The following is a 21,527-nucleotide window of genomic DNA, read 5'->3' as shown; positions in this document are numbered from 1 at the left end:
TTCCATGATACCCAGAGAAAGAGACCTTTAGCTTGTGTTGGGAGGAGAAGGGATTTTGCCCACTTCGGGATCTCGGGATGCGTCCTGTTTGTTCCCTGTCTGTCAGTCGTTAGGGTCAGAGAGAGCCAAGCTGTCTGCGAGAGGGGCCCTGGGTTTTGTCCGGGTTTGCAGCATGGTGAGCACGCTTTCCACCTCACACGAGTACCAGGTGTCCCCGTTGCCGCATTACTGTGTATTTCTATTTGCTGCCTGCAGACTACAGGCAGTTGTCCCCGTGAAAGATGAACGGCATTGTGCATTGCTTTGTAAAATGGTCTGAAACTCCAAACGGATAACAAAATGTGTAGGCTGCCCGAAGACTTGACGCAGGTTGCGTTGGCAGACCAGCCACGTAGAAGTCGCCCAGTATTTGAGTTTGTTCCTTTGGCGGGTGCCCTCGAATGACAGTCGCTGTGACCGTCTGCCGGCCCCGAGCCTTCCCGTCGCACGTGGTAGCGGGGGGTCAGAGGACTCTGAGCTGGTACCTGCTCAGTTAAAGCACTTCTTTTACTTCTATGTACTCTTTTGTGCTTTTGCGGCTGGTAGTGCACTCTGGTGTGCTGCCTGGTTTCCCCTCTGCGGCCCGCTGCCCCTAACGGGTGGAGGGCTGTGCAGAAAATGGGATGTAGGGCTCCAGGAGACGTCCGGAAAGGCTGCAAGCGGCAGTGCCGGCGTCGCTGGGGGGCTGGGGAAGCCTCGAGGAGTGTTGCACTTTCAGCGATGAGCAGTTACACTGTGGTTTTTTGTAATAAGGAGAGTTGGTTTTTTTTTTTTTTTTTCCAAATGCACGCAAGCAACTAGTTCAACATGAAAACACAGCTGGCTGGGGAACAGGAAGAGTTAGAACATTTGATCACAAATAATTGTTCCATTTTAAAGATGTCAAATGACAGTGAATGTTATTTGAAACAAGCAACGGGGCTGCTCTGTACAGCACTTTACTCCTACTAGAAATAAATCTAAACAGAACTAGTTCCACTGCTTTTAAAGGTGTAAACCCAATGGCCATTTTGAAACTCCTCAAGAAGGAAGACCCTTCTCTTTGGTTTGGTTGTTTGTTTTTCTTCTCTGCACTCTTCTTGGCAATGTTTTTAAAGTTTAAAATATTTTTTTGCTTGAAAAGTGAAACAATGCTCAGCATTTCCCTATGGAAATAAGGCTTTTAGAGCCTGAAAAGAGTGCAGGGAGAGCATTCTCCTCTTTTTTTCTTCACCCAAGATGGCTGTCTAGAGTGATGTGTAGGAGAAAGAAGCAGCAAGAAGATATGGAGAGTTGCCAGGCGGTTAAAAGGGACTGTGCAGTAAACAGTCATTAGGTAGGAAATGATCAGACTTAGCACGTTTTGAATTGCTGGAGGGCTATATGTTCATATTTTTACTGTAAATCTGCAGATGTAAATCTTAAATATCTGAGAACCCTGGCTTTTACTTTTAAAATACAGCTAAGGTTCTACCATTTGTGTGCAACCTTTCCTTTCTGACCATAGTACCCTGCCATGCTCAGAAAATACAGAGAAAAGTGAAAAACACCAGCCATGGTTATTTTCTTAAAAATCAGTGTATTCCAGAGCCTGGCTCTTGATTTTTAATTGGGGTGGGGAAGTGCTTCTCTTTGGAAATTCAGAAAATTGCGTTTACACCGTCAAATTCTTCACTCAGATATGTTTTGTGTGGCAAAGTGAGTTACTACCTGGATTATTTCAGCTAGGTATAACTATTTTAAATTTGGTATGTGGTAAGTCAGCTTGGTACAGTGATCTGTACTCTGAAAGCGTTTGCATTGCACTGGGTCAGACTTATTTCTGCCTTCGGACTAGCCAGATTCTGTATCTTCTGTATCCAGCTGATGTCTCTGGGACCTTTTTCAGGGTTGAGATTTAGTACACGTTCTTTCCCCCCTCCCCACCACTAAATCAAGAAAATGACATCCTGGTTGTCTGTTTCTGGATAGGTCCTACCCTAGTCAACAAGAAATATGCTGGAGTTTGTTCTTTGTTCTTCAGTTGGTCTCCCCCATGTCAAAGCAGTCAAGGAATAAAACTTGGTTTATCTTGTCTGAGCACGCTGTACAGTCCAGAAGCTGGCTGTAGCTTGTTCTTTTTATATCATCTTTTTATTCCTTTTGCAGGCATGGCAAATATGATGATATTGGCGTAAGGACTAATCTGTTTACGGTCCGAGACAGGTGAGCAGTGGCAAGTGAAGGGTGTCTCTCTCAGTTACTTTCTACCTGTGAGTCACTTCATGGGTTTCCATAAAACAAGACAATTGGAGGCCCTTCCGTTCTTCTGAAATTCGGGAAGAGGTGGAGGGTTTCCATAGCAAGATCTGAATGCAGGGAGAGCAGAACAAGAAACCAGAGCTGTAATGAAGCAGGATACTACTAGCCGTAAAGACCATGCTACAGTGTTTTTGTCCTTCCTGGAGGCAGCTGTTCGGATTCAGACCTAATGTTAAAAATAAAAATACCCCCACTGATATATTCTGTGTAATTCTACTTTCATGCTTCAGTTGGAATTTGGTGCAGACTTGGGGGTCTGTGCAGAGACTGAGGGAGAACAGCACCTTTTCTCCATAGTTCCTGAGCCATGTAGTAAAGCAACAAAACATTAAACCGCTTATATGCTGGAAAGGAACAACAAATCAAATTGAACTGGCTGATGATTTCAAGCCATTGGTCCGTCTGTCGGAAACAGAAGAAGGCAGCTTATCAGAAACTATTCAAGGAATGGAGTCAGTATGTAGTAGATGTTTCCTCACTTAATTTATTCACAAAGAAAGGATAGTCCTTTTTTGAAGCAACAAATACTGGCTTTTCATTCATGACAAAATTCTTCACGATGTAAAATGGAACTTTTCTGTGCTTCTTGTCATTTCTTAACCTTCCTTTTGGACATCTGAATTCCCTAGGGTTGAAAGGAAAGTTGGACAGAAGCCACCAGCATCCTCTCTCTCTTTCTAAATGTTCAGTTTAGAGATGGTGGGTGTACGTGACACGGGGACAGCTATCACACCAGCCATTTGGAGAAAGGGGAGGAGTGTAAACAGAGAAAATCTTACTTTTTTTGAACCAAAAGGACAACTGTGACTGATAAAGTCTATTTCAGAGTTCTGGGAGACAGAGGGAAGAATCTCTGCCGACCTTTTTCTGGCCGTCCAAAATTTACCATATCCCCTTTTTTCAGATGGGAACTGGATGTCTAAATCTGTAATGAGGCCACAGCTTTCATATACGCCACAGCACTGGAAAGGATGAAATCATTTTTCAGGAAAAGTTCATCAGCAGCTGCGGACTGTGGGAAAGGTGAAAGGAAATGTCAGGTTATCCTGCAAAGTCACTCTGTGCTTAGGGCAAGGAAGGGGAGGGGAGGGAGCTGGTTACTTCTTGGCTGACAGTGCTGGAGCAGAAATGTCAGTGCATTGGTTTGCAGAGATTAGCATCACCTTTTTTGTGATTTATCTTCTTCCACAAATTCTTGCAAAATATCCATGTGGACTTACCTTGTTTTGCTGCTTTATACTGCATGGAAATAAGAGCTCTCATGATGTAATTTGAAACGGCAAAACCATTATAAATCAGTTTTGAAAAATGCTAGTGATTTTCTTGTATTTTTATCTTCACGTTATTTTTCAAATTCCAAATATTTTGTAGAAAAAATTTAATGGACCAAGGCTGACAAATCTGGCTAGGACCGGGTTACTTTTGTAGGCAGCTTAACCTGAATGTTATTGGCTTCGCTGAAGTTTGGACGTCTCCGTGAAGACTGGAAAAGTAATCGTCCCCAAGGACACTGAGCAAACGTTGTTCACAAATAAATAGAAAAAGATGGTGAAAATGATTAGGTATTTAACTGGCACAGCGTCTTTAGGATGATTAGATATTTTATCATGAGTTCTAAATGCAAGGTTTTTTGGGGATGTGTTAGGTTTAGTATTTGGAGGGATGAAGTAAGAATGAAACGGTACGGTTCAGATTGCTTTCAGGGGTTGCCAGATAGTGAAAGCAATAGCAAAGATCTTATTTAAATATGAAAGGAATATGAAGCGGCATATACTGAACTAATAAAAGAGATTGTTACTGAGAGGAAACAAGTGTGAGTTCAAAAGTTATTTGTTTTTGAAAGAGAAATTCTAGAATTTTTTTCAAGGATAGCATGCATAGTTATCTTATTAAAAACTCAGAAAGCAAACAGGTGATAGAAACAATATGCAAGATACTGTCCAGTGGATAGAGCTTCATAAATCTTTAACATCTGTACCCAATTATGTAGCCTCTATGGATTTTTTTTTTCCATAGCGCACATTTCTCACTATGAACTAATAGTACATAATAATAAAACCTTGGGCGTTTGCCAGCACAAACAGGGTTTTGGCTAACTTTTGGAGTGTTTGTGGAAGTAGAAAAGCAATGCAGCTGTTGGGCTGGGTACTTGCCAGCTGAGGATCTATTTCCCAGACAAAAAACTGAAATCAGAACGAAGTAATAATCAGTTATTTTGCGTATCGTTGCTTTATGCTGTTTTTTTCTTTAGTTTCTGATGCTGAATGCCCTGACTCTACAGGGTTTGTAGGCAGGTACCGTGCTTTGAGCCTGGTTAGCGCACTGGACCTGCCTAAGGGCAAGAGAAATACCATGTGTTTGCTTGTGCCTTTTCCCAGTGCTTCCCAAGATCCATTTTGAGGTCTGTGAAAATACTTTGTAAAATAATGTTGTGAGTTCAATGCAGAGAACCATAAAGCTCTGGGATGAGATTATTAAGTTATTTTTTGTGTCCTGTGAATCTGATTTCCGTTTCGTCTGCGTACGAGGCTAGGAACACCTCTCTATCTAAATGAAGCAGTGTTTGCATGTTGCCAGAAGCTGTTTATAACAAAGTGCCAATAACAAGAGAGAGATATTTTAAAAGAGCTAAATGTCGTTGTTCTGTTTATTTCCCTGCTTTACTAAGTGTATTTAGAAACGTGGGTAACTCGCAGCCTCGGAAAAAAGCACCTTTCGCTCCGGGCGCTCGCTGGGGGTCCGGGCACGCCAGGCTGGTGCCGGCGGCGCGGGAAACGGCCCCGCACACGTGTCCGGGCTGCCTGGGAGCCGCGCGGGCAGAGCTGGCCAGGGCAGGCTGGGCACGCGGTTTCAGCTCGCTGCTGCCCCGGCGACGCCCGCGCCACCAGCGGGGTGCAGGGTCCCTCGGACGGGGGAGACGTGGGCTTGCGGGGAGCAGCGTCTTGGGAGTGTGGCGAAAGCAGAGCCAGGGCCTTGCAAAGTCCTTCAGGCTCGCGTGGGCGATGGTGGCGTCGGGGACTCCCAGGATGTTTCACATCAAGTTGTGCTGTTTTGATTTGGTGTGGTTCAGTTCCGTTTTTTTTTTTTTTTTTTGGAAAAAAAAAGCTATTTATTAGATTTGTCTCATGCTATTCGTAGTAGTACTTTGAGGTTTGGAGGAAACAGAGAGACTACTTAGATAGCTGTAAGAGTTTTAGCCCTTTTCACAGAAAGCTCAGAAGAGAACAAGACGATGCTCTAAACGTTAGGCCTGCCACGCTGGAAAGAGTCATCGCTATACCGCATATAAAATGATAGCTATCTCTGTGTCAAATGAAGCAGCATACAAGGATGAGTTCTAAAACACCTACAAAAAGAAGACTTAACCATAGTTGAAACATCAAAGAACCAAAATAATGACCCAGGTTATTTAAAATGTAGCTTTTCTGGGCTATTGCTCCACATCCATCATCTTGTTTCCCGGAGTTTTAAATTCTGGCCTGTGTGCGTTTTCTTCCCAGGACACATCTCAAATTGTTTGGTCATAAACGCCCTGAATAACAAACTGACTTAATTTAGATGACATTAAGGCTCCTTAACCCATTTCAAAGGGCAGGGATGCACTGCAGACAATAGGCATGCATTTAAATTAACGCAGTAATGATACATATTTCTTCTCCTCGCCTGAAAACTCCTGACTATTTTATCTACGCATCGGATGAAAGTTTAAGGGGAAAGGTTTCTGTTAGTCTTGTCGGGAGTTGGCCAAAAAAATGTGAAGAATGTAGAAAGGAATTAACAGCTGGTGTCCATTTAAAACTTCAGAGTGGGCAAACACGGGCGGGATGCTTAGCTTTACCTGTCATCTTCCCCTAGTTAGTACCCACTAAGCCATTAAATGTTAGTTTAGAAGTGAGGAGACCCAGTCTGGATGTGGTGCTCTGTCAAGAGGCTAGTGAGTGGATGGTGGGTGTCTCGTTTCCTCTGCGGGGGATGAAACAGATTTTTTCCTCCTTTTGAACTGGTTGCTGAAGCTCTGTTTGGTTACTCACATAAGAAATTTTGTTGGCCTGGTAGGGTTATGCCATACATGGCTTAACTGTGTGCTTTACTTGCATGCCTCCTGACGTTTACCTCTTTAACTGGGGAAGGATCATGTTTCAAATAGCTTTCAGCCATGTTTCTGCTTTTGCATAGTCAGAAATGTGCGTGTGCACAAACAGGGACCTAATCTTTTGGAGGGGAAATGACTGCAGAGCTTTGAAATGGAGTCCTGCGCTCAGTGCTGCAACAGCTGCAAGCGTCGGGTTGGTGCTTGCTGGGGCTGTGCGCACAAATCGGTGCTTGCGCCTGCGAGATGTGCACCAGTGAAAACATGAGACCTCTGAGGCAGAGGTGCTCATGTTGTCTAAGGCTTTGCTGGGGCACCTGTCATCCCAGGCTCTTGGTGCCGAAAACAGTAGCTTTCTTTGCAGAGAGAGAAAGAAAAATCGTGCACTTGGAGAGAAATACTTTAAAGATTATGCAGTGCTCTATCTCCTACCTAAGAGGAGCAGAGGAAGAAGGCACTTTATTGGTTTCGTGTGCAAATCTGCTGAGGACGTGCCATTCCTTTTCAGCTCATCTGTGATGGGTGCGCTGACCACATTGCACTGAAACTTTTGCCCTCTATGGTAATTTGTAGGAAAAAAAAATTTAAATGGATTCTTTCAAGTGAGAGGCTTTTCTCAGTTCACTTTCCAGCCAGTTTTGAATTAAAAGAAACCCAGCTTCATTCTGGTATTCCCTAAACAACAGTTGACTCCTACCTTGACATAATTTCACCAAAGCTAAAGTTGCCCCATTCTGTCAGTGACTCCATTTTTATTTTCATTAAAGAATTAACAGCTAGAAACCATATGGTCCTTACCATATGGTCCTTATAACATACTCCAGCGCTGGACTAAGTTCGGCCAAGAAGAAGCAAAGCTTTGCGTGATCTTGGCTATGACTTGGATTTCGACATCTGAAGGAAATACTTGTTCTGGAGCTGTTTTTGACGAGCCTCCTCTGAGACCCCTGCACTGTACAGAAATGAGTTCTTCATTAGCCCGTTCCTCACCCAGGCCCCGCTGTGCTGATCAAGTATTTCGGGTTGAAGCGGAGCTAGCCCAACCAGAGGTGTTGGGAACTCCCTGGTACCTGGGCCAAGTGCAGTACGAGACCGGCTAGAAGTGGTTTGAGCGTTGTTGTGGGGTGGCTAGCGCTATCTTAAGCGTCTGCTTAATGAGAGCCTCTGGGTGCTTGGAGCTGCCCCTTCGTGAATCGTGAATCGCTGCTGGCCCTCGGTGTGCCGCTGGGGCCAGCTGTTGCAGGCACTGTGCTGGCGGCTGTTGCCTTGTGCAGTGCCTGGGCGGCTCGCCCCCCACCGCCTCCGGAATCTGGGTTTTTGGCTAATTCAGAACCTGCCAGCTGTATAGCAGGTTATTTCTTCCAGGCTGGCCCTTTAAATTGCTTCCATCCTCTGCCTGGCTGGCTGTGAAGTACCTCAAATAAAACAAAGCCCCTAACAAAAGCCTACAGAAGAAAACATCCTTTGCTCCCTAGGCGGCTCCCTGGGTGCGGCTTCCCACTGCCGCTCTGCAGTGCGGAGGCAGAGCCGAAGCAGCTCACTCTCCTCCTTCCTGTCCTGGAAGATGTCGTGGAGCAAGCCTCTCCCTACCAGCCTCTCCGAGGAAGGAGGGGGCAGCCCGGACGCAGCCTTTCTTTCCTGGATTTCTCCTCCTTTCTAAGAGTGATGGAGTCTTTCCCTGCCCTAAAACAAATACCTTCAATTGCTCAGCTGTTGCAGATGCAAATAAGGTTTGTCTAGGTGTTAAGCAGTATATCCTGAGATTGCTTCCCCTTCCTGTGTCCTCTCCCTCCCCGATGTGTCTGGATTGCCAGGGCCGGGAGCGTGCTCGGCTGGCTGCGTCCTGCTATGCTGGTGCCCCAGCTCGGAGGAGAGGCAGGTCCCGGGCGGGCACAGTGTCCTCCCCCCTCTGCACGGGGGACCCAGCGCTCGCTCACAGGGTGGGCTGGGCAGAGGCTCTGGTTCACTCGTGCAGCTCTCCAGGGTGAGCACGCGTTGGGCTGGGGTGCTATAGTATGCCTCGGTGCAAGTAAGCCTGGACAAATCTGTTACAGTGCAGTAGCCTGGTCCCCCCGTGCTTTCCTCTAGCTTCAAGGGGCCGTTATACTCTGTTACATTCTCATTTTTCATGCCCATAATGGAATGTCATTGAGCAAGAAGATGCAAGTAATAAATACATTACTATTTGATTCCACATTATCTATTTCTTTGATCCTGTCTCCTAGAACGCTGTTTTGGGATTCACAGGAATTCACTTATGACAGAGACAGACATCTGGAGTTCACACTTGTTGGGTAGTGCAGGGAGAAAGTAATTTGTCGAAGAGTTGCATGGTTGAGGAGACTGGATGTTTTCCAGTTTACTTTAGCTGAAATTGCCTTTGTTTTTATTTGTCAACATAAGAGCAGTCTACAAAGCTGAAGTCTCTTTTTGAGCATGAGACTTAGGCAAACCCAGTTAAGGAATCAAGATAGCAAATTCTGCACTTTGCTGCGTGTGCACTAGGCTTTTCCTTTTTCTACTACGAAATAATTATTGCAGTTCATCAAACAGCTCTCAGTGCTTAAAGTGTGATTTTTTTTTTTTTTTTGGTCAAAAACTAATTCTCTGCTGTACCCCTTTTTTGGCCTGTGTGTTAGCTACTTAATGATCCAGTAGCTGGGCAATAGCACTGGAAAAAAAAGTTTAATACTCTTTGCAGAGACTGTATCCTTGGTCTGTGCTCCTGACCTACGGTGGTTCCAGTCACAAAGTTGACTATGCACATTTATTAACTGTCAAAGAAGTTGGAAGATATATTAAAAACAAGGCTGGGAAGGGTGGGGTGGAGAATTGGAGAGGGAAAATACAAGGGCAAAAACGACAGCAGTTCCTGAGCTGGCTGAATCCTGAGGCCTGTTTTCTTGGCAGCCCTCCTCCTGTAAGGAGGTCAGAGCTATCGGATCTCAGCTTCCAGGGAGAGACACCCCGGGAGGAGGAATACGCTCTCAGATATAATTGTGTTGATCCGTCGTAGCCAGCGTTTAGTTAGCTTTCGCCTTCACTCATCGCAGGGGCGGGTTGGTCATTCTGTCAGAGCAAATGTGATCATAGCCGTTGCTTCTGTTAAGACCCTCTTGGTAGGAGCAAGAAGTGAGGCAGAAACCTCTGATTTCAGTTTTTCGGTTAATGAAGGCGCTTTGCACACTATCTCCAGTTTCTCTCCCCATCCCAGATAGTTGACTATAACTCTCTTCATTTGAATGAATAAAACACAGATGTAAACTTATCTATTAAATACATGGCCACAGTTATGTATTCACAATATTCATTATAATTTATTAATTATTTATTTAGTGACTCTGAGTCACTTCAGAATTTTACATTTTTCCTAAGGGATATTTCTTTTTAGATCTGAGGCTAGACACTTCAGTCTGTGCTGTCGGCCATTATGCCTCTCAGCAGGGTGCAACAGATTAGGTTCCACCTGCCACTGCCAGAAATGCTAGATCTGGAGCGCTACCAAAATAAATAATAATGTCACCGAGGTCATTCAGGTTGTCTTGGACTTCCTGCCAAGTCAGGGTCATGACTAGGGTCAAGATGTGAAGGTGTTTTCCACTCTTCTCTGTGCATAGACAGTGATGCCGTCATCCAAAGAAGAGCCAAATGTCTGTCAGTTGGACTTCAGGCAGTTGGGACATCTCGGTTTTCAGTCCTTTACTGACACATAGCTGTTTTCCAAAGTTCAATAATCTGTTTCTCGTAAGCTGGATCATAAGACAGTAGAGACTGGAAAATGGAAAACCCCTTTTCAAAGGTAACTGTAGTTCAGTGGAGCTCTGCTCTGCATGAACACTTGAAAAACACTAAAAAAGACTCTGTTTTGTTCCAGTGAAGAGAAAGGTAAATACCACTGCAGACGATTGCCCTGTATTTTCACATTCTTCTTGTGAAGGTCAGTCCACAGATAGCTTCTAGAACATGAAAATACTAAATATTATCCTTTAAAGTCTCAGTGATTGTGTAGGCTTACTTGGTGGAAGGAATTTACTTGGTAGTTTCTCTGGAAGTCTCCCGATACTGTTGAAACACGTCAGTGGCCCATTCTGCCAGCCCATAAGGCAAGATGGGTTACCCAGGTCTCCTCAAACAGCTTAAAGACCCACTATATTCCCCAACGAGTACCACCAGCTGGTTTCTTTAGGGGTGTTTGGAAACTGCGCCTTTACCTGCTCTGTGATCAGGACAGAGAAGGGCTGAATACGGAGGCTGAGGTTGTCTTACGGGAGTCCTGATTGACCGCAGAGAGCTGCGAGCTTGTCTGCTGGGACCTACCGGCATTTGAGATCTGCTGCTCTGCTGTCAGTGCGTTTGCACAGGAAATCAGCCCTTTGAGATGCTTGGGTAGGGGAGGGATTAGCCTGTTCCACTACACCTTTTATAAGATTTCACACCTACTTCTGAAGCAGGTTAAGAGTGGTGTTTTACAAGGCTGTTCAAAATCTGAATGCTCCTTTGAAACAAAGTCCAGTCCCCATGGTGTGTCTCAGGTCTCCTGGGGTGTTCCACATAAATTAGTGAATTATGCACCAAAATCCTGCCCGGGCCGGTGCCTGTCCATGAGGTGGAGACAGCTGATTTTGAGGATATTTTCAGTTCCTTGCCTCTTCTGTTGTCACCATGAAACGTTTGAATTATACTAAAGCTAAAGTGTATATCAGAATAAATGTTATTTTAACAGTGAAAGCCTGCATAATAAAGCTCCTTCCTGTAGTTCTAAAGGAGACTGAGCTAATCTTTTTTTATTTGAACTCCAGTTGATTTCATGTAGTTGACTTCATTCTACCTACAACTGTAAACACTGTTTTTGGTAGATATTGTTAAGCCAGCCTACTCTGATTTTTAATTACTTAAAATTATCACCCTTGGACGGTTTCGGAGGTTGGACTAGATGATCTCCAGAGGTCCCTTCCAACCTAAACGATTCTGTGATTCTGTGATTTCTGCTATCATGGAACTTTATCAAAATGTTTAGGCCAAAATTGTCTCTGTGTTTTATAGGAAGATAAGTACTTGAGTTGTAAAAGTGAAGGTCTGTTGGCCCTCAGAAAACGTATTGGCATGCCAACTGTTAATTACAAATAAACCCATAGGTCAGTGTACGGAGTTACACAAGTTCATCTTAGTTGTCTTGTAAAGCGCTAAAACAAAACTGAGGACACTATTCCAATCACTGTCGAGAACGTAGTCCCAGATTTTCCTGTTCACTGTTTACTTTTCAGTTTCAAAGGGGATGAGCTGCATTTGCTTTTGGACTGTCAAACACCAGAACAAGTCCGCAAAGTTTGAATAACAGACCCTACACGTTTGTTCAAAATGTGTGAACTGGAATTTAGATTGTAATTTGTAGGAATATTTTTATTGAGCTTAGGCTTTGTAAAAGCCTGTACTTTCTGAGTCTTTTTCATCTGGCCGAGCTACCCTACCCAGAAATGCAGCTTTTTCTGAAAACAGGTGGAGAAAATAGTGATTGTGGGATAGAAATTGACAAAAGATGGGTGGGGGAGAAACCTTAGAGCAGAGATGATGAGTGGGTCCCCCAGGTTTTTCTCCAGCTAAGCTATTTGCATAACAGAAGGACACTCCCAGATATCCTAATAATACAACAGGTTGCCTTTACCTGATTTGGGAAAGACCCTGTGAAGGTGATCAGAGCAATTTTTAAAGGCAATTGATGTTGGCCTAGAGCTGCTCGGATTGAAATCTGTGAGAGTTTCTTTATTGACTTAAGCAGGAGCAAAATGTAGGTGACAACATTTTAAAGAATGCCCAGCTCATGTTTCATGAGATGGAGTTTTGGGTGCCGAGCTACCTTGTGGTCTCTGTTGGCCACCTTAGATATAAACGTGGCTTGTCAGACTAGGAGAAGCTGTTTTTAACCCATGGACCTCCCTTGAGCAGCCATGTACTAGCTTGTGATGCACTTGTTGGAGCTGAACCGTTCTCTTTTAAAACTACTGCATTGGATTTAGCCCTGACTGAACTTGTGTAAACCTTGCCCGGCGGTGGTTGTTAAAGGGAAACCGTAAATATACGAGGAAAGAGGTTGAGTACTCTGTAATGCTTAAAAGCTGAATAAGGATGTCATGTTCTTGAAGCCTTGGACTAACTCTTGCATTATATGAAGTCTTATTAACACAGTCCTTGTACTTGTCATGTGCCTCTGTGAGTAGCTCGCTCGACTTAATGCAAACTGTACCACCATCCAGTCTCTGTCTGGATCCCTGCAAATTTTCCCATTTGGTAGAGATGGAAGAATATTACTTGCTGGAAATGAGCTCTAGCTGACAGCCAGAGCTTTTTCCACCTCCCTGCCCTTAGCAGCTTGACAAAAAGGGTTTTACTTCTAAATTCTTTAAGCGGTCAGGGGAAAGGGAAGGGCAGTCCCAAAAGGGATTTGGTTGTTACTCCACCCTGAAGTTGCGTGTGGTAACGCTCCAGTCTGCTTGATGTTGCACTTCTCTTTACTAACCTCTTTCAAAAAACTGTCACGCTCCAACTGAAGTGTCTCGGTTCTGTTTTAGTCAGTCTCTTTGTGCTTTGCATATAGTCTGCGAAGAGACACGGACTCCTCTAGAGGACAGTTCAGAAGCAAAGTCTAATCGGAGACCTCTGATTTGCTCCACAGGGAAATGAAGGAACCTGGAGAGTCTCACGCCCTAACTTAACCCCTGTTAAGGGATTATATATCTGATCTTAGATAATACCAATATTGCCTAAAGAAACTTCTGTTTTTAGGAAACTCTTCAAACAATTTTGGCATGTTATGGGTTGTATTCCCAGATGAGGGACCAACCTCAGTTTACAAGAGACAAAAATTGGACCGGATATATCAAACAATTTCTTTTAGAGTCTTCAGGACAAAACTTTGAGATCCAGAGTTGCTGAAGAGTAAAAATAACTTTGGCAGTGGATGAGAAAGGGGATGAAATTTGGAGAGAATTGAAATGTGAAGAGAATCAGACTAGAAGGTTTTCGTGATCTTTGCAGGACTGAATACGGTCATAGAGATTTGGTTCACATTTAGTTAATAACCCTTTTTTCAGTCATTATTAGTTCCCCTGTGCTCTTGGCTCGGAGGTGGGTGCTCAATTTTAAGCACTGTGTTTGCTGAACCAGCATGAGTCTTTGTCCTGTGCGCTACACATGTTGGTCGCAGGTGCTGAATAGTTTACCCCTGCTGAAAGCACTTGGCTTTCCAGTAAACAGTGAACTGTATTTTTGTTTACAGCAAACAGTGTGAACACTTTTTGAAGTTGTTTCAATGCTTATGCAATATGTACCAGTCTCCCAGCTAGCGCGTTACATCCCAGGGACTTTAGAAGAAAAAAGAGAGCCTGTAAACCGCTCTTAACTCCATATTTTCCTGGCTTTCAAATGAAGGGGTTTTTGAGATGTGGTAGACCTCATGTAGACCTCACTCATCTGAAGGACAGGCTGCTTGATTTTAATGACCTTTACATGCTTTGCCAGCCTGTACGGGGAATAGAAAAGCCTCAGTCTTGCTTTGAACCGGCATTCCTGTAGTGTCGGTGCCCTACGCGTCGGGCGCCCCGTGGCACAGCCCGGCCGCCGCTGCCTCGTGGCCTTTCAGGCTGCTTTCAGCTCTTGGCCTCCGCTTCTAAGAGCGTGGGCAGCCGGAGGGGTCGGCACCAGAGAGTGGGTTGACTCAGGGAGCGAGCGGGAAAGCAGAAACAAAATTCACACAGCGTTTCGGGGTTAGAAACAGCAGAAATACTGTGCTTCTGTTTATCCGAGGTGGGGCTGGGAGCCAGACCCTGCAGGCAAGAGAGAGAGAGAGAGGATATTGTAGGTCAGGAGAGTTAAGGCCTTGCCATATTAGTGCTGTTATTATTTTACAATTTGATTAGCAATTGAGACAACAAGCCCAAATGTAAGCTATTGTGTTACCCACACTGCGCTGTTAGGATGGGAGCGGTTTCTGTCTCCAAAGAATATGTGTTGCAGTTCATAAAACACTACGCAATTGTCTGGATCGAGCATGAGGACGGACTGGGAAGTGGCTCCTTGAGAGTTCAGGGGGGCAGGCTGGGTTAAGAAGTGGATGGATCAGAAACATAACTGAGCGTTTTCCAGTCCTTTTAAGCTTTATGCTAAGAACTTCTCTTTTTCAATTCATGTGTTGCGCTGTAGAGTTTGGACAATTTCTAGACATTTTTTAAATATCTGCAGCATTTGCGCTGTGTTGTTTGAACATGTACGTCATTTTACATAGCGCCTTGGCCTTCTCCTGAGGTGCACCTATTGAGCTATAATCATGCCACTTGCCTACAACTTACAGCAGTAGTGACAGAAATGAGTCACTGAAGCTGCTTCTGAACTAACCTGAAGGTGCACACCATGGTATGCCTTGCATCCTGCCCCCCTCGCTGTCCAGCCTAAGGACTCGGTCAGCTAATGCCACAGCTCCTGCCCGGCCTATGCAGTTCTCCTCTCTGTGGGGGTAAGATGAGAGTCTCACCCTGAAGTGGAGACAGGATGGGGCATGGCCCTGGGAGCTTGGAAGAAATTCTAGATCCTCCAGCTCAAATGTGGTCTTAAAATATTGTTTTTTAAACATTCTGCATTTGTTGTGCTGCTGTTAGAAGGGAGCTGAATATTACTCGATAAATATAAAGTCCAATTACATTTTAACTAGATTTTCCTCCTTTTAAAAATAATAAATATTCTAACGAGGATTCTAAAGCAGGACTAATTACCCTGGTCAAAGCCATCAATAGGAGAGAAGTAGTATAAATAGTGGGAGTGAAAGCATCTGAAGGTAGAAGTCTTGCAAAAAGCCACGGTAAATTGAATTGATTTCTTTGCTCATCCAGGCTTAGTTTCTGAGTGCGCTACCGGAAAGGAGGTATTCGTAAAGTCGCTTTTTCTGATGTATGTATCTGATGTGCAGGAAATGGAGAGGCACCATTATCTTTATTATTACAGTAGCTGCGGTCATACTGGACTCTGGACCCGTTTGGTCTAGTAACTGAGCGACTGAAGTTTCTGCATCCAATTTGCAGCCCTCTCAGCCACTTAGTTGTACACATTTTATCTCCAGTGTTGGGAAACTACAATAGGTTGAACAGTGCCTTAGCCAGGGAATAGACCTTTTACATAAGTAATGAGACCATTTGGGATTGCTGTTCAAAATATATTTTGTTCAATCATAACATCATAAAACCTCTTGATAATCCTCAGGCTGTAAGAGTAACTTGAAACTTAACTACAACTTAGGCCACTTAACAGAAGAATAGTAACTCTTGAAAAAATAATGTTTACTTTAAAGATAAATGTGATTATTAGGAAGTAATTCCAGATGTGTGGTTATGGCAGAATTTTAGTGAATGTAGTCTTAGCCTGTTTAGCCAGTGAATAATGTTACTGCATTTGAAGTAGCCAATGAATTTTTTTTAAATGATTTCATTCTTCAGATGGTCTGAATAAAACTGTTTATTTTCTATTATCTGAGAAACAAACAGAGCAGAATCTGGTTTATTTATGGAAGTAAATACAAAGGGCCGGACCCCTGGATGTTGCCTTTGAAAATTGTCTGAGAAAACGCTTTTCCTGGTAGCTGAAGCCATTCCAAGCCATTTATTCTTTTTGAAGATAATGCCAACCCTCCCTCCCCCAAAATTATGCAATATATTTTAAAGAATGCTTTGAAACAAAATGATTTGATCTGTTTATTCTCATGAAGTCTCTTGGTAGCTGTATTAACATTGCAGGAGACAGTTGAGTGTTACATTTCATCGGTGCGGGCCGAAGTTGTTAAATTAACAAAACCTTTCTTTGCTGGTCACGATAGGTCTAGGCTGAGTATTTTGGGTACTGGAGCATTTGGATGTCCTCTGTCCTTGTGCTTGCCTGGGGTTGCCTGCTTGTGTCCCTCTCGCCCTCGTGCATATAGCTCTGGCATGAAAGTGTAGGAGGACATGGACTAGCTGAGAAATCCTGGTGCCCGTTTTCTGTGTTTCTCTAGCCCCACGTAAAGACCACTTGCAGTTGCGGTCTGAATTGCTAATGGTACTGAAGTGGGGATCTGTCCCTTCTAAAATGTCTTGTTATCAGTATGCTTGTATTTGTCGTCTCCTGAGAGTGGGTTGCCTTGGAGTTCTCTGCATTAAGGCTGCTCGGGATGTTGACAGCTGAAATTCATGTTTCATTTGGCTCTCTGCAGAAAACATTGTTCCTTCATTAGATTGGTATTTCAGCTTAAAGCCAGGCCAGGATGTTTAAATTACAAAGGTTGTTCCTTCTGGAGCACAGCCTTTCCTCTGCCTGTGTACTGTCTGCCTGTGCGACGCATCCTACGATGATTTCTTGCAAGGCTTTTTGTGGGCGCTTTGCGCATGAATGGAGACTGCTGCAGTAAGCGAATGGTAAACAATACAGCTGTCTCCTGCTGTCTGCTGACGACACAGTCGCTAAAACAAATCTGTACTCACAAAGTACTTGTTGAAATCAGCAAGCAGTGGAGGAGGTCTGAGCCATTAAAGTTACAGTACTGGGCAGCAGTTTAGTGTAATTAAATGCCAGCTACAAAATAAATATGTAGTATGTTCATATACGTGTATATGTACACGCACACACACACAGTTTTTTCAGCGTATCTGTCAAGTGCATGATTAATTTTACGGAAGACAGATCCCACTCGAGGCCGTTAACAGTGAACTCGGCTGCAGTAAGAGTGCCAGGAGAATTCTCCAACATTTTTCTCCCTCATTATATGGGCACCGGTTGCAGCCAGTGCTTGTGTTTCCATTCGCTGATCAGGGACATCCATAACACGGATCGGCTATTTTAGCTCGTCCTGTCTGCAGGGCTTCCACTTCTGCAGTAAGAAAGCATGGAAGTTTGTGCTAGTGCCCGTATCTCTCTACCTTCACTTTTCCCAGAGGCTCCAGGGGTTTGTACTGGGCCGGAACTGCAGCAGGAGCCCTGCGAGAAATTGTACAGCTCAGTGAGGAAAACCGGGAGAGTTTTCTGGGTTGTTCTTTGAATACTGTTGGTGGTGTTTAATTTTTTTAGGGGGGTCCTCTCTTTTCTTTCCTATAATCTTTCTTTACTTGTAGTTGTTTAATGTGATAGTGAGATATCTGGAACACACATGGAAAAGGCTGTGGAAGTCTCTGGCTTTGGACCAGTCTCTTCTGCTTTCTGTAAGCTCCCTGGGGACGTGTGTTATGCCTTCTTCACGACTGCATCTTCCCTGTTCCTTTTTCGGTTTTTCAGCACCAGTTTAAGGCACTAATTCCACATTATGTAGTTGGGTCTTTGGAAAAACTCCTGATAAATTATTTAAGTTAGGATTCAGTTATGTTATTGTCACTTCATCATTATAAAGTGCTTTCCTGCAAGGTACTTATTTTTTCCCCTGCAGCGTCTACCTTCTGCCTCTCTTTGCTTTCCCTGTGCTGCTGAGTCAGCATCCCAGAGAAGAAAGCTTAATGCTGGCCACTGAAACAAGCGCTTGATTTCAACAGCTTTATAGAATGAGAACAAAGATACAAGTTCTCCAGCTGTAGAGGTATGGGATAGTTGGGCCCGTTCCAGGCTCAGTTTGGTTTTATTTGGGATAGATTTCGCTTGCGTAACGATTAAGGAGGATAAAGAGAAGTGATACGGTACATGTTGCAGTTGAATTTATTCTGGATCAGGTTATGTGTACATCCAAACATAGATGATGGAGAAATAAATGAAATCTCAGGGCTTGTAGCACCTAAACTAGATTGGTATGTAGGCACAAATAGACCTTAGGGTCATTGCTTTTATTTTTGTATTTTGAGCTCCTTCTTTTCCACTGGCACATTTCCTCCTTTTTATTAGCATAATCATAAATGTAGAAGGTGAAAAGATTTAAACTGATGCTGTATAAAGGTCGTCTTCTCCTCATTGTTTATAGCACTCCATGGGTTTAATTGGAATTATCCCTGATTTCTGCCGGTGTGCAGGAATCAATGGCACACATTTGTCCAGATCTGATACCAGATCAGGATCAGTCTGTGCATGCGGTGCAGAAATGTGCTTGCTATGTGCTGGTAGGGCTTAATCCATCCCGTCCTTCCTTCCCCGCCTCTCCGCCTTGCTTCATCCTTTTGTTTATTAGGAGTGGCAGAATCAGTTTTAAGTTGTTCAGCCTAAAAAGGGTCTGTCTTTGGAGTTTCATACTGGCAAATGTCAGCCTAGACATGTGAAATGAAGGAGTATCATTTTAGCGAATTGTTTCATATTCTTTCGTTCTGCTGGCAGCTTACCATAACTAAAGCGATTTTGACCTTTATAAAAGGTGGGAAGAATAGCTCATTGACAGTTCAGCTTCAGTTACAGCGCCTTACGTAACAGACTCAAATGTGTTTCACTTGCCACTTCTGTGCAAAACGAAGGAATTATTTTGCAAGTAAACATAGGAGGAAACCTCTCATATGTGGTAGGGCATAGGAGAAAATGAACTAGCCTTTTTACATTACAACTGTCCGGAAAATTAACGCCTCTCATTGCAAGAACAGTAATAGTAATTTTTTTTTAGGTGAGTTGGATTTATGTCGGCTGCGGGATAGCAACAGTCGGTGAGACGTATCTGGGCCTGTTAAAGCCATCACTTTATCCTCCTCCGAGCATACTGCAGGAATGGGGAGGGTAACAGCAGGGCTTCGGCGTGATGCTGTATCCTGTTTCCATGCGTCAGTAGGTGGCACCAAATGCTAGGTCGAGGCTGGAGGGAGGTTGGCCGGCCTTGCTGGGGCCTCGCTGGAGGTTCCTCCACCGTTGCCCGGTGGCTGCTGGCCGGGAGCCGGTGGGGTTGGGCTCTGCGTTTTTGGCTGCGGGTGACCTGCGCTGCCCAGTGCCGGGTGCGAGGCCGGCTGCGGTGATGGGGGAGCGCCAGCCCGTTCGCCCAGCGCGGCTTTCGGGCGCGTTTCGGCGAGCTCGCGACGCAGGGGACGCCGAGCTGGCGCTCGGTCTGGGCTTGCGTTGTTTGGTTCCCGATGTAAAACGCTGGGCAGGGTTTGAGGTGCAGGATTTGAGACGGAGCTGTCACCAGCTCGGCTAGGTTGAACATCCCAGGGGTGAGAGCAGACGGGAAGATACAGGTGGACCCATGAAAGGAGAGATTTTTCTCAGCTACTCTTCTCCTGAGCCTCTCCGTGATATGACTGTTTCTGTTGAAACCCTGTCCCCTCCCTTTCTTTCCCCAAATAGTTAAGCATAGATTTTGGAAATACCGTATTTTTATAAAGGGGGATCGTGCATTTGCTTTTATCTTTCCTTCTGATGTTCAACTTATTTGTGCTGTAACGTAGAATACACGTTTTCATCTTAATAGAGATACTGCCGCACGTGTGCAGGTGCGTTTGTCGTGGTTTCCGTGTCTTTCCAGCAGGGCCTGGCTCCGCTTCTGCTTGGCAGCAGCTTTCCCATCCACCACTTCTCAGGAGCGCCACGAGGGGCGCACGCATCCAGCACGGTTTGGCCTGGCCACTGTGGGTGGAGAGGCAGAAACGAGAAGCTGGGAGCCCTGCAGGGTCCCTCTGCGCCTGGCTTGGGTGCGCTGGGGCCAGGAGGGTGCAGGGAGCCAGCCCAAGGGGTGGGCAGGGCCCTGGCTCCCTCGCGCAGCTCCTTCAGTAGCCACTCGTGACCTTCCTCTTCCCCTAGAGGAGGATGCTGTGCTCCCTTAGCACTGATAAGCGCGTGCAAGTTTGGGCTGGAAAGCAGTGTGGATATGCTAACAGTATCCTACTGCCTGAAAGAGGAGAACCTCACGTACTGGGTTCAGTGTCTAGGAGGAGAACCTCATGTCAACCCCATGTTTTCTGGTGGGCCACCGTCTTGCTGCCAGGGCGAGTTCAAAGCAGGGTATCCGCCAGAGTTGCGTTTGTCTGGATGAGCCCATAGAGACGTTCCCAGCACCAGTTGCGCAGTCAGCATTTGCATGTGAACAAAGAAAGGTTTCTGCAGATCTGTGTAAAAAGGTTTCTGCTGGTCAAATGTTTATGTTACTGCAAGCATTGACTTTTTTTGTCAGAATTAGCACCGTTTTGTAAAGATGTCAAGATCTTGCTCACACTTCAGGTTTTTCTTAGCTGACTTATCTCTGGGTCAATATGCTTTAGTCAACATTCACAGACTTACAAAGCAAGCAGACTGCTTTTGAAAGTAAAAATTATGAAAGTGTCTTACGGCGTCATTCTGTACATGCTCCATGTTCTTTGTGTGCAGTCAAACATGGTAACTCTGCATGTGTGCGAGCACCTAGCTACTGTCTTAAAAGCTTGCTTTTGCCAAGTACTTCATTTTTTGGAGGACTCAAAGAGCATTTAGTCGCTTTCTGAAGAACTCTGACCTGTATCTGACCTGTCCTCGGGCTGGTGTCAGGAGTACAAGCCATTGATTTTTTTGAAAATGGAAGGCCCGAGCTTGAATTTCACTGCTTTATTCCGATGTGTATGTGTTGTCTAAACCCACCACATTATTATATGTTTTCCTTTTACAGAGTTTTTTAAGAAGCATCTGATGCTGAGGGAAGGTTAAGAAGACTCAGGATGACGACCACAGTAGCAACAGACTATGACAATATTGAAATCCAACAACAGTACAGCGATGTCAACAACCGCTGGGATGTCGATGACTGGGACAATGAAAACAGTTCTGCTCGCCTGTTCGAACGATCCCGCATCAAGGCCCTGGCTGGTAAGCACTCACCTCGTGAGCAGTGCTCTGAAGCTATACGTGTGTGATAGTTCGATGAGTGTATGTCTTCAGCGTCTGCACCTTGTCGGTAAACTAGAGCTGAAATTTTCCTGAGGTCAAATGCAGCTTGACTGAATAATTTTTGCTGAGATTATTCCTTCCATTGACATCGGTGAGATATGAGGGTCACGCCTTGCTGTGGAGGATGTGCTCATGTATGATGTTTTGCAAACACTTGACTCTTCAGGTTTGCTATGAAGATTTTGTGTGTGTGCGTGTGTGTGTGTAAACATGGGAAGGCAGAGATTTCATCTATGTATTTTTGTATTTTTTTAATTAGAAGGCTGTAATGCCATAGCGTTTCTTACCTTTTTTGTATATG

General features: G+C 44.6%; 1 protein-coding gene across 7 annotated transcripts in view; it reads left to right on the top strand.

Moving 5' to 3' along the window:
• Positions 1 to 21,527, top strand: part of SPTBN1 (spectrin beta, non-erythrocytic 1) — a 148,940-nt gene that overhangs the window by 23,150 nt on the left and 104,263 nt on the right. For 6 of the 7 annotated variants that reach the window (XM_068939953.1, XM_068939952.1, XM_068939950.1 and 3 more), the window contains one exon: positions 20,949 to 21,145. In XM_068939953.1, the coding sequence (XP_068796054.1) occupies positions 20,998 to 21,145 (148 nt within the window). In that variant the 5' untranslated portion in view covers positions 20,949 to 20,997. Of the gene's footprint in view, positions 1 to 3,228; positions 3,343 to 20,948; positions 21,146 to 21,527 lie in introns of those variants that run through there. The other variant, XM_068939956.1, reaches the window with a different exon arrangement.

The sequence above is a fragment of the Struthio camelus genome, chromosome 3 (genome assembly GCF_040807025.1).
Source record: "Struthio camelus isolate bStrCam1 chromosome 3, bStrCam1.hap1, whole genome shotgun sequence".
Lineage (NCBI taxonomy): Eukaryota > Metazoa > Chordata > Aves > Struthioniformes > Struthionidae > Struthio > Struthio camelus.
Note: the sequence above shows the minus strand (reverse complement) of the source record. Positions and strands in the feature narration are given on the sequence as shown.